The sequence below is a fragment of the Micropterus salmoides genome, unplaced genomic scaffold (genome assembly GCF_014851395.1).
Source record: "Micropterus salmoides isolate LMB-PRFRI ecotype aquatic unplaced genomic scaffold, ASM1485139v1 Ms_hic_scaffold_7, whole genome shotgun sequence".
Lineage (NCBI taxonomy): Eukaryota > Metazoa > Chordata > Actinopteri > Centrarchiformes > Centrarchidae > Micropterus > Micropterus salmoides.
The window spans coordinates 3,111,011-3,124,326 of NW_024044459.1; the positions used below are offsets into that span (position 1 = coordinate 3,111,011).

General features: G+C 43.4%; 1 protein-coding gene across 1 annotated transcript in view; it reads right to left on the minus strand.

The window, feature by feature from the left end:
• The window catches only part of LOC119891667 (histone-lysine N-methyltransferase EHMT1-like), an 11,858-nt gene extending 2,081 nt beyond the window's left edge, over window positions 1-9,777 (minus strand). Inside the window, exons 1-14 of the mRNA XM_038703458.1 lie at window positions 9,687-9,777; window positions 8,892-9,352; window positions 7,142-7,277; window positions 6,427-6,509; window positions 5,783-5,990; window positions 5,486-5,631; window positions 5,002-5,145; window positions 3,905-4,212; window positions 3,686-3,769; window positions 3,499-3,587; window positions 2,651-2,850; window positions 2,000-2,203; window positions 956-1,071; window positions 208-331 (exon numbers count right to left, since the gene is read on the minus strand). Of these exons, the coding sequence (XP_038559386.1) occupies window positions 208-331; window positions 956-1,071; window positions 2,000-2,203; window positions 2,651-2,850; window positions 3,499-3,587; window positions 3,686-3,769; window positions 3,905-4,212; window positions 5,002-5,145; window positions 5,486-5,631; window positions 5,783-5,990; window positions 6,427-6,509; window positions 7,142-7,277; window positions 8,892-9,299 (2,250 nt within the window). The 5' untranslated portion in view covers window positions 9,300-9,352; window positions 9,687-9,777. The remainder of the gene's footprint in view (window positions 1-207; window positions 332-955; window positions 1,072-1,999; window positions 2,204-2,650; window positions 2,851-3,498; window positions 3,588-3,685; window positions 3,770-3,904; window positions 4,213-5,001; window positions 5,146-5,485; window positions 5,632-5,782; window positions 5,991-6,426; window positions 6,510-7,141; window positions 7,278-8,891; window positions 9,353-9,686) is intronic.
• Window positions 9,778-13,316: the final 3,539 nt, after the last annotated feature.

Here is a 13,316-nt window from a genome sequence, read left to right on the forward strand (position 1 = left end):
TCGTGTCCGTGTCGTACTTTCTATTTCCCCTTTTACAGGGGCGTAACACCTTCATCTGGTGTGGCCTCACAGGTGCGGAGTAGACATAATCGCACCCCGCTTTCAGGTGCTCCCCCTAGAAAGCAAGCCAAGAAGGTGGATGGTTTGGCAGCCAAGGTAGACACACTAGCCTCAGAATTCGCTGAGATTAAGGGGTTGCTCCTTAACCTTCAGCCAGGCAGGGGGGCTGCAAGCAGTGTGGACAGCCCAGCCGGGAGCCCCACCCCTCAAGGATTGGATGACGATGCCCTGTCTACAAGGGCTTCCTGCAGCCAGCTCTGCAAGGACAGACCTGGGAAGGGAGAAGTGAAGGCTTCCACCCGTGCTTCTGACACCGGCAGACGGGGAGCGGGTCCAGAGCAGGCTCAGAGGCTGCCCATGCTACAATTAAGTCAGTGGTCCGTATGGCACTGGCACGCTTGGGCTTGGATGAAGCACCAATTGCAGGTACCACAGCTAGTGCATTCTTTAGGCATCTCCCACCTGAGGCGGGTTTTTCTGTGCCACCTTCCCAGCCATACATTGAGGAGCTCCACAAATGCTGGCCAGACCCCAAGGCTTTTTCTCACCATACAACTGACGGCAGGGCCTTGGTTGCCATGCAGAATGCCAGCAGTTACGGGCTGGGCCAGATGCCGGCTGTGGAGCCAGTTATCGCGTCCCTCATTGTGTCACCCACTGAAGTGTTGAGACCGGATGCTCGCTGTCCTAGGCCGCAGTGTTGCATTACGGATGACTTTCTGGTGAGAGGTTATGATACAGCGGCACGTATTGGCCGTATTGGAAACTCTTTTTCCCACCTTATATTAGCTCTGTCCCAGTCTGTGCAATCCTCCGTCCAGAGCCTCAGTGATGCAGCTTTGCAGGCGTTTGCCCTTATGACTAGAGAGCTTGGTAGGCTAATGGCAACACTTACCTTGGCTCGTCGCCAGGTCTGGCTGGCCCAATCACCGCTTTTGGAGCAAGGCAGGAGGGCCCTACGCACTCTCCCTGTAGTACCAGGGGAGCTGTTCGGCCCAGCAGCGCAGCAGGCTTTGGAGCGGGGAATCCAGGCTAAACAAACTAGGCAGCAGTTTGCTAGCCTTCAGGGGCCTACACCCCTACTGAGACAGCGCTTTGCATTCAAAGGCGTGGCCCATCAGTTCAAGGTGCTCCCATTCGGGCTTTCCCTAGCCCCAAGGGTCTTCACGAGGTGCATGCGGGCAGCACTGGCCCCGATGCAAGCCAGTGGTATGCAGATCCTCCCATATCTGGACGACTGGCTTATATGTGCTCTGAGGGGGGAACAGGTGGAGCAGGACACTGCCTCCCTTCTATGTCATGTGACAAGGTTGGGCCTTACCGTCAATTACGCCAAAAGCTGTCTGATACCCAGCCAAAGGGTGGTGTTCATTGGATTAACCCTGGACTCCTGTCACATGCTGGCCTTCCCAACTTCACGGCGGGGAGAGGCAACACTCCAGCTTCTCCGTAATTTCCAGAGGGACAGGAGGTTGAGGTACAGCCTTTTTCTCAGGTTGATGGGTATGTTGACCTCTGTTACCTCTATCAGTGGTGCCACTGGGCCTACAACCATTCCAAATTTGGATCAATGGCCTCCATTCAGATCCGCAATTACACAGATCCAAGAGAGTCAGGGTGTCCTCCCGATGCCTACTAGTGTTACGGCCATGGAGAGATGGGGCATATCTGTCCAAGGGCATCTCACTGGGTTTGATCCCATCGCGTTAGGAGGTAGTGGTAACCGGCGCGTCGCCCACAGGGTGGGGGGCAGCGTGGCAGCACAGGGCAGTGAGTGGCCTCTGGACGAGCCAGGAAAGGATGGAGCATATAAATGTGCTTGAGCAGCGGGCTATCGGTTTGGCGCTGGACGAGTTCCTGCCACATTGGAGAGGCAGGCATGTTCTTGTTCGATCCGACACACATCAGCTGTCTACCATGTAAATCGGCAAGGAGGCACCAGGTCGGCCACGTCGCTACAGGTCGCATGGCGACTCCTGGTATGGGCTTTCTCCCGCTTGGCCAGCCTCAAGGCCATGTACTTGCCAGGACAACAGAACGTGGTGGCTACCTCTCCCGCCAGACGCCTCCCGCTGGGGAGTGGAGACTCCACCCAGGGGTGGTAGAGGAAATATGGGGCAAATATTGCACAGCAGAAGTGGACCTGTTTGCATTACCTGAGACATTACAAGCAGGCAACTGCTGGCTTTTGCCATGGCTACACCATTCACCTTTGCCTGTTTTTGTTGCTAGCTAATAAGGATAGCTATGTTAACTTTGGAAAACAGCTGTCGAAGTTACCACGCTGTATAACTAGTAGTCTACAGGTGCGCTCGAGATAACTGGCTGACTTTCGCCGACTTGATAGATAGGGGAATAAAAACAGCGCTGCGACATGCACGCATAACTCTGCAGACCAGTGACTGGCAGGCGAGCAGAGAGAAAATGGCCAACAATAAGCTTCAGTTTAGCTGGAAATGTACAGTGTAAATTACAGTAAATAGAGACTGCAGCTTCTCAAGATTAAAGCAAAGCTACCATGTGTTATTTACACACCTGCCTAAAACCTTTGCACAGTACTGGACGTGTGTAGACAAAGGTAATGTATTTAAAAATATGAGGTCAAAATAAAAGATAATAAAAGCTTAAATGTCATAATATTTACAAAGCCTTTTGTATTAGGCCTGTCTTGTAATCTCCTCACCTGGACCAGCATGTGGCAGATCTCTTGGTGACCCTCAGCAGCTGCTGCATGAAGGGGGGTGCCTCTGTTTTGGCCCTCCATCGAAAAGTTGGGGTCCTTCCCAGCAACTGTAATGTACAAAGTTTGTTCTATTAGTGTGATAATGCAAATGCTAAAAAAGATACATTGAGTTATTAGGGCCCAAGCACAAATTGTGCAAGGACCCTATTAAATTGCAAGGAATTATTATTCTTTTTCTTCTCGCAAATGGATCACATTTGAGGCCCTAGAGGTGCTCAAAAACTCTTTGTACAAATGTCAGAAGTGGCAAAGGTTTATGTCTGATATAAGCATGGGTGTGGCAAAATAGCACCATAGCGGCCCCTACAGATTTTTAATGAAGGAGCCCCAGCTTTACCCTTCACCTAGATGCACAAAAGATTTGTGGCAGACCCGTATCATCCCAAGACACAAAAAAAGCCTCTTGGAGCCATACGATAAGCCTAACAAGAAGTCAGCTATTTTGAACTGAATGAGCAAATTTCGCCATTTTACAGGCTCCATACTTTAACTCCCACAGAATGAATGGATCGCAGTATAATCGTAAAGACATTGGCGATGAAAAGTTGTGCCTAGCGCCACATTCAGACCAACCTCGGGACCAGGCACGCATGGCACGCCCCGACACGCATGAAGGCGCAAGGGCCCGTTCATCGCTGTTTGCAGCTTTAATTGTAACTGAAGCCGTTTTATGTCAAATAACATATTTGAGTTACCTAGGAGATGAATGACCTTCTGGAGCTCTCCTTGTTTTGCAGAGATGTACAGTTGTCTAGTTGGATACTTCACTTTCTTTGGTTTCAGGCTAAAAAGAATAAAAGGTCTCAATCAATTATCAAAGTGCAAACTGTTGCCCCACACTGCACTTTTTTGAAAACAAAATATTTAAATGGTGAACCTTACTTCTCATCATCCAGTGCCATTAGAATATTCTCCAGTGACTCTTTAGGTACTCTATCTGCAGCACACACAGCCTCGCCCTCTAAACTGCAGAGAAAAAGCAAGTAGTAAGAGTTTTATTTTACCCCAGTTGTAATTAACATGAACTGTCATTTAATTGTGAGTGTAGAGATTTCAATATGAGGAGATGACGTTAGATAAGCAGCGTCAGTCCTGTGGTACCTGCTCGGGCTCTCATCTCTGCTCCTCTGTGGCTTGCTGGTCTTCTTAGCTCTGAGTATCTGTGGAACAGCAGGCGTGGTTGGTACGGATGGCAGGGTGGCTACAGTGGGAACAGCTGGAAGTGATGGCCCGGGCTTGGATCTGGGTACAGAGGGTGACGGTGCAGCCTTTAACATTGTGATCTCCTTTGCCCCGCTGGCATCCTCTCCGCAGTGGGGGCAAAACTTGAGATCCTTCAAAATGGAGGCACAGTCGCGGTGAAAGCGGTGGGAGATGCTGCCATGTGGCCTGCACTCCATGAAGGTGCCCTGTGGGATGGAACAGGAGAACTATTGAAGGTCAAGAACTGCAGTATCCAAGCTCAGTCTGGCAACCTTGCAACTGGGGCCGCAATGCCACCACCAGCAATGTGGGGGGAAACTTATGGGGGGGCATTTTAAGTTGGAACATTTATCCAATATCTTTAGCCCTCCATAACGGGGTGTATTTAATCATTACTTTTACCTGAAAATTCTGACTGTTTCCAATTACTTGGGCTGTCTATATATATTTTTAATCAAATCAAAAGTTCGTATTATTTGAGCTACTGCACAATCTGTCCATGTAGCCCCTGACAACTGCCTAAGTACACCTTGAGATAAGTTCCCCTCGTTGAGAATCACTGCTTTACATTATGAGGGAGGGTGGAGAGTGAAAAGAGAGAGGAGGAAGAGCACACAGAGAAAGAGGATAAGGAAAAGGAGATGAGAGGGGGATGGATATGGGAGTGTTTCTCACATATAGACTTATTTAGGTTTGTGTGTGTGTGTGTGTGTGTGAGTGCGTGGAAAAGAGAACTGTAGGTGAGCAGATTCAAGTAGTGAGTAAACACTAAAATACTAAAATAAGGTGGAGAATGAAGTTAAATTAAAGAGGTGAAATAAGAAATAACCTACTAGAAACAGAAATACATCCCTCTGCCCAGTCTTGGTTATGACTTCTATTTAGAATTGTCCCATAGATTACCACTGATATCCTGATTCAAAATAATGTACAGTATGGTTCTAATGTCAGGTCTCCATGTGTCTATAGTATCAGAGTGCTTCGTTTGCCCTCACCGCCCTGCAGAAGAGTCCACAGCCAGGGCAGCACTGGTGCTTGACCATGCCAGCCCGGTGGTCCTCACACAGAACCAGCAGATGGACCGTGTTCGAGGGTCGCATCATTTCCTGCTTCATCACACGCCTCTGGCAACGACTCAGCTGTGGAGTGAAATGAAGGAGCCGTTTATAAAAATAACCTAACATACTGTTATAACATTAAAAGCAATAGGTTTCGACTACCATTGGTGCTTTTAAACTCCTCTTAACCTTACTCAGCAACAGATTACATTGATTTTTTAATCTGATCACAAATATTCAGTGCTTTCCTTTCAGGGCTATCCTTGGGATTCCAGAATGAAAAACAGCTAAAACTGTTCCACTGAAACGTATACCAATAAGGATTACCCTCGTACAAAGGGCTTTAAAAGGCAATTCCACTCGAAATCACACATGGCATACTAATAAAATGTCAAAATCAAAGTGACACATCAGAGTTTACCATTCCATCCATGCTCTCCATGGCCATGCAGGTCTGATCCAGTGTGGACAGGCTGCCTACACTGTGAGGAGTCTCCATCCGACAGCAGCACAGCGGTAACTCCTCAGCCAAGTCTGTTTCTGTCACCTCAGCATTTGCTGCTACACCTGCGCACACACATCACATTATTTCACCACACATCACACCAAGAAACAGACCAGTGGACTATAAAATTGTATTCTGTAGAAGAGAAATGGGACATGATAACTTTAGATCTATGTTACGAAGCCAACGGAGTCAATGAGATGCTCTTATCACCTGACAGGGGGGGTAAGAGCAGCTCTTCCTGAGCTTTAAGGTCCAGATAGTCCAAAGCCAGCTCAGTGTATTCAACATGGCTGCCATCTCCAGGTTCAACCTCCAGCAGCATTTCATTTCTGACAGCATTCAGAGTCTCTGGTAGAATTACTGGCTTCTCCTCTGCTACAGCTGGGTTCTTCTCCACGCAGGCTCCTGGCTGCTCTTTCTGATTAAAACACAGAATGACATTTGTATGTATTAGTATTCCATAAAAGATAGAAATAGAAATAAAGATTAATAGATAGATAAGTGCAGATTCAGATTTTCTTTTCTGCCTCCGTTGATCTAGTGGCTGCACATAGTGGATATATAGTGGCATTATGTGAACTAAAGCAAGGGTGTGAATGTATGAAACAGATATTATGACTATCAAGTATCCAAGTATGCAATGGGGGGTTTATTTTATTTCTTTTACTGAGCCAGCTGGTAGAAAGATTGATGTATACTACCTCCTAATAACAGATCAATGCTGCCTCTGGTTTATAAACATAATTTGAAAAATCTATTTTATGCAAAAGTGAACATGTTGTTTGAGGCATTAATTTGCTCTTCTGGGTTACTGACAGGAGGTCTGACACACATGAATAAATAAGTGGACCTGCCTTCTCCTGCTGTTTAAGGGCCTTGGCTTTCTTCTTGGGGACCAGGTTGTACATTCCCATCTTCCTCTTCTTCCTCTTCACAGCTAAGAAGGGCACACAGAGTGAGGTTACATGGAGGCCAGAAGTCATCATGAGGACATAATACCTCAAAATTCACCTTTGAGACTACATGTAACATCAAAGGGCCAAGCGTGTACTTTAAAAACTGATTATTACTGCATGGAAAACATGTTACTACATGATTTAATTCATCAATGAAACCTTGACATTAATGGGCTGTAACTCACAACACCACCAGTAAAACAACAAAAGCTTTAAAAAAGCATACAGTCCCCTCCAAAAGTATTAGAACGGTAAGGCAAATTCCTTTGTTTTTTGTTGTTCACTGAAGACATTTGGGTTTAAGATCAAAAGATGAGTATGAGACTTTTATCAGAATTTTAGCTATTTTATAATAGTAAAATACAATCACACAGTATAGGGAGAAAATATATATATATATATTATGCTAATATCTGCTAATATCAATCATTTAAATGCAACAGAACAGAGAGATATTGTATTTTGCATACAAGTTGAGCTAAGCTAATTGTCTAGACATATTTCTAAAAATTGCACCAGAATTATTGGTCAAATTGCTGCAACCTGTTTTGCATCAGGTATTTTTAAAAGTTAGATTCAACTAATAAAGTGTGCAAAAGAAAGTATCAACAACCTGACTGAGGTTTCATGGACGTGAAGACAGCTTTCCCCTCTTTGCCTTTCTGGCTGTGACAAAGCTCAGTGTTAGATGGTGGTCCAGACATCTGTGAATGTATCAGGCTTGACTTTGGGGCCTTCTTGCCTCCAGGCTTTGGAGGAAAAAAAGAAAACCTATTTCATTATTTATTTAATAAATGAGAAAGGTGAAGGCAAGAACAAACTAGTTATTACATTTAAATTCATTAGTACAGTAGTTAGTATACCAGTTATGCATTTTTGACACATTTTGTTATTTTGCAGCCTACACAATATACACACAGAGGTACAGACAGTGAAGGTGATGTTGCTATAGACTAAATGAAAAATGGTACAGATATTTATAATAGTGTTAATGGTAACAATCGTAATGTTAATGATTATAATAACAATAATAACAATAAGACTAGCAACAATAGTCGTTGCAGCAGAGGGTGTCGAGCAGGAACACGGGGGCAGCAGGTGACCCGCAACCACAGATCCAGACTCCACAGCTCCAGAGCCAGAAAACCTGCAGGAAGTGATAGGAGAGAGGAGAGAGACGAGAAAGCACAAGACTGCCAGAAAGGGGAGAAGTTGTGTTAGTAACATGCAATAATGGGATGAGGTTGCATACAGAGGGAGAGAAAGTAGAGGAGAGAGGAGCTCAGTGCATCATGGGAAATCCCCCGGCAGTCTAGGCCTATAGCAAAAAGAAGCCACGAGGTCCAAGGAACTGCCTGCAGAGCTCAGGTTTTTAATCGAGGCACACATCTAGGGAAGGCTACCCAAAAATGTGTTGCATTGACAGTTCTGAAGACCACAGTGGCCTCCATAATTGTTAAATGTAAGAAATTTGTAACAACCAAGACTCTTCAAAGAACCAGAGAAAGCTTAAAGGAGCAAAGTACAGAGATATCCTTGATAAAGACTTGGTCTAGAGCACTCAGGACCTCAGACTGGACAATGATTCCCAGCACAAAGTCAAGTCAAGCCAAGCCAAGATGGTAACTTGTATAACACTGTTCTAGTCTTCCGACCACTCAAAGCGCTTTTATCCTACATCAAATTCACCCCATTCATACACTGATGGCAGAGGTAACATGCTAACTGCTCATCAGAAACAGAAATTAACATTCACACACCAACAGCATCTTCCAATTAGTAGGCAGAGTGGTCCAGCCTGACACCTCTGGGAGATCTGAAAATGGCTGTCCACTGACATTTCCCACCAACCAAACTGAACCGAGAGAGAGAGAGAGAGAGAGAGAGAGAGAGAGAGAGAGAGAGAGAGAGAGAGAGAGAGAGAGAGAGAGAGAGAGAGAGATCTGCGTGTTGGATTCTGACCTAGGAATGCATGTCAATCTCTTTCTCTCTAACTTTTCTATGTTTCTCTGCAGCTCTCCAGCACAAAATGAACAGAAAATGTGCAAAAATAATCTGTACTTTCATTTAATTGATATAAAAGATAAATAACAAATTATATTACCTTAACAAAATTAACTTTCTGATGCCTTTTACTGAGAAATTCCATACTGGAGGTTTTCCCTTACTGAGCACTCTTCCAACCTTCTTTTTTATTTTACAATTTATTAGTCCATCCACACAGATTTCTCCATCAGTATTGTTTCTGTCTTCCTTTCTCATGTTATCACTGAGATTTCCAACTTGTGGTTGGCGTTTAAAAAATTATAACAGAAATTAATTTTAAAAAGTGCTATACAACACTCATCAGTATGTGTGTTTACCTTGACAACAGGTGTTTTTTCTCCTGTAGTGGCGAATAAAGTGCCTGAACTGTGAGTTTGTCCCTCTGGGCTCCCAGCAGAAGCCGAAGCAACAGCAGCAGCAGAAGCAGCAGCAGCAGCAGCAGCAGCAGAAGCAGCAAGTCTCTGTCCAACAGGTGGAGCAGTCAGCCCACCAGGTGTGTCCAGAAACAGGCTGCCAGGAGATGCCAGTGGTTTCCCAAAAACTGCTCCTGATCGTTTGCTGCGATGACCTCCATCACTACTGGCTATGGGTGAGCTGTGGAAGGGAGTTATCTTTACTTTGGGCCTCTGTGCTGTTTGTCCCTCGGCACCCATGGGTGTCCCAGAGGACGAACTGGAGGGTCTTCTGGCTTGTCCAGGGCCCTCAGTGGCTCCAGCGTGATCCATTGCTGTCCTGAAGGACTGACTGTTAAAGGCAGTGAGGGGGGGCTCCGCAGCGCCTGAGGAGTTTGAACAAGTTTTACTCTACCGTCAGAACACACTTTGTCTCAAAGTAAATAATCCTACGAGGAACTTCTGCATTACTGAACAGTACATAAAGCATGTGCCTCTTTGCAACATTCTACAATCTACAAGGACAATGATAACGAAAGTTATCCCATAGCCTATTTGCATGACAATGAGGCTTAAAGATGGAAGAAAGGCAAAGGAAAGCTGAGCCTGGTGGATCAGGAGGGACATGAGACAAACAGAGCGCGTAAACAGCTTCCAGCGTCACCGAGAGTTACAACGAGGCCGCAGTGAAGAAGTTGAAGCAGGAGAGTTTTGTCTTACCAGTTCCATTCAGTATCCGAGCGAAGGTGGGGTGGGATGGGAAAGGAAGACAAGAGCTCCACTTCCGCCCCCACCCGCACAAGCACGTGACGCGCTGCGTGCGCTGCTTTCAAGTCCTGACGGATTCGGAAAGACTTCACCAGACAGCAGGTTGTATCTCCTACCTGCAGTAAGGACCGTGCTAGCCAAGTCCGCTGTTTTATACCAAGTTGCACCACAAGTATTGGTGAAACTTTCAAAATAACTATAGAAGTATTTTCGCGGGTTAAATAATGGTATTAAATCGAAAACGGAAGTAGGTTACAGTGAATCCTCTTGCCGTCAGCTGGTGATTTGGCGCAAAGGATTTATTTACTGAAAAGACGCTCAGATTTTGAGCTTTTTAATGTTCCACTCTTTGATGGCATGTGATTGTACACAATATTCCTAATTTAAATGATATAAAACATAAAGCTTTTCTTTTTCTCCAAGGTTTACTCATTGAGTGTCAGTTTGGAACAGTACAAATAAACATCTTGTTCACATATTAATAGATGTCTATGGAGATTCTCAGTCATCCAGGTCATAGTTATCCAACGAAGGTTTACCTTCATTGGTCACATATTAATAGAGCTGCCACCTTTTAAGTTTAGTTTGGAGAGACATTACCCAATCCTCAACCCTCATGAATTTTGTTTAAAAGGTTCAGCTGCCAAATTCACATTTTGAAAGCATGTAGACAAAAAAACATAAATAATCAAGGTTAAAAATGAATGAGAATGGTTAATCAGCATACTTCCAGACATCAAAGCCTAAATCGGGAAACCAAACCTAACCAGGGTGTATCTTCCCCCAGAAAAAGATAGTTTTCCTTTATGTTAGTCAATTTATGGAGTAATTTTGTTGGTGAAATGTGAAGTCTGGAGGACAGGGAGAAAGGGGCCATTGACTCACCGGAGAATCTGAAGGGTTAAATTTATGAGGGGATATGATTTATTTTTTTCACATACAGGTGCATCTCAGAAAATTAGAATTAAAAAAAGTTGGGTTTTTCCTCTTAATTAAATTCAAAAAAGTGAAACTTTCATATATTCTAGATTCATTACACATAAAGTGAAATATTTCAGCCCTTTTTGTTTTAATCTTGATCATTATGACTTACAGCTCATGGATCCATCCATGGATCTCAATCCATATCTTAAAATATTAGAATATTAGAATAAGGAATGTGTAATACAGAAATGTCGACCTTCTTGACAGCGGCCTTTAGCTCGTCTGTTATGTTGTTGTATGTTGTGTATTGTATTGTCGTCTTGACAATACCACATAGATTCTCTATAGGGTTCAGGTCAGACGAGTTGGCTGGCCAACCAAGCACAGTAATACCATGGTCAGCAAACCAGTTACTAGTAGTTTTGGTACCATGGGCAGGTGCCAAGTCCTGCTGGAAAAGGAAATCAGCTTCTTCATAAAGCTTGTCAACAGAAACTTCCAGCTATTTGCCCCTATTTACAGGTAAAAAAAAAAGCTATATTTTAATGCAATAAACCATCAAAACCATCATAAGATAGATTATAATGCTATTGAATATATTTTAATACACATGGGATGTAATTGTAACTGTAAATTTGATGAAAACAAACTAAAATACAACAGTTATCACACATAATTTTCAAAATATACCAGGCAAATGTCCATATTTTGGCAATTTCTACTGTTTAAATGTTTACTTTTATTGTGAGTTATCTTTAAAACAGTATTTATGTCCATACAACCACGTTCCAAATAACATAACATTGAAATACAGTAAATATTCATCAACATTCGTGTCATCAAAAGCACACCCATGCTTTACAGGCCTGTAGCTAGAGAACAGAACATCCCACAGTGATTGATCTGGCTTGAGCAGACCTTTCATTTGATACCCTGGATGTCTATGTAGCTCCTACGGGTCGGCCACCAAATGGCACAAAAGACCATGTGTTCCAAAACGGCACTTCTCCTGCTCTGCAGAAAAAGGCGAGAGAAGGCAGGAACAGTTCCCAGCACCCACCAATACTCCGAGCAACAAATCATCAGATTTTTTTACTTAAAGTATTATGCTCATTTTCAAAATCCTATTTAGGGGTTGTACCAGAACAGGTTTACATTTAAATTTCAAAAAAACATTTTTTTTCATACATACTACATACATACTATACTATTATATACTATTCATACTGCAGCTCCTCTTTTCACCCTGTGTTGAAGGCTTCATTTTAGCTACGGAGTGATACATCTTGTCTTTAAATGATCTTTGTTGGGAGTTGCACATGCGCAGTTCCTAGTTAAGAGCTACTAGCCAATCAGAAGCAGAGAAGAGCGGGACAGCGAGAAGCCGTAAACAGGGTTTCGTTTCAGCTGTACATGTTGCCGACCAGCTTGGCAACATAGACTGGAGCAAGAGTTTCAGAGTGGTGAGTTATTAATCTGTAACAAATGTATCTTTCATCCATAAAATTTTAACTGAGCTCTGTCTCTACATCACAGGAACAACTTTATGTCCACTGACTGCCTGGAGGGTAGCTAGTGTTTGAAAGATAGAGGAGGTGTGTGCTGCAGCTCAGTGTTTTTCCACAGGTCTTTTTGAGGGTGTATCGGAGTAGCCGCTTGGCGAGAGTTATATGAGGCCCATTTAGCTTTCAGGGAAACGTCTGGACTACAAACTAGCTGTTTTCAAGCAGTTGAGAGCAGTGTTTTCTGTGGGAGATGGGAACTCCCTTTGGGCTGGACTTTGGGCTTTTTCACTTAGCAAACCTGTTACATGCACAAAAAAGCAAAAACGTCAAAAGTAAGTCAGCAGGTTTGTGAGATCATGTGCTGCTGCCGGTACAGGGGGCGTTAGTGTTCAACCTAGTCTACTTTCCATGGGTATGTTTTGATCCAGCACTCTGTGAACAGCCAGCCCTTTCAGCAATGACCTTCTGTAGCCTACCCTCGTCGTAGAGGGGGTCATGTGTACTGAACCAGATGGAGAGATTAAACGCTCTTCTCAGGTCGACATTTCTGTATTTACATTCTTTATTCTAATATTTTGAGATATGGATTTTTGATTTCCATGAACTGTAAGCCAAAACCATCAAGATGAAAACAAAAAAGGCCTGAAATATTTCACTTTATATGTAATGAATCTAAAATATAAATAATAAATATATTTTTGAATGAAATTACAGGAAAAAATTAAAATTTTCACAATGTTCAAATTTTATTGAGATGAACCTGCACCTTCCATTTTCAACTTTAATCACAACACAGGAAAATGATCAAAATCTGAAATATCTAGGTCACATACTGTCAATAGTTTTATGTTTAAGTGCAGTATCTAGTCCTCTTTATTATGAAGGGTAGGCTATTAAGATTATACCTTTTCACTGTAACTCAAAATACATGCCCTTTATACTTCCTTTAATCTCTTTGTCATAAATTTAATTGCTTATAGGTTATAGGAACAAAATCTTTTTTTACCTTCATGTATGCATAGGCTACTGTAATTTTTACATTACAAGATAGCAATAGACATCAATAAATTGGTGACAGCCTAGCAAAGATGTGTCATTTCAATGTCTTTGTGATATAACCCTGATTATTTAGGTTATTAAGTGTAACACACTT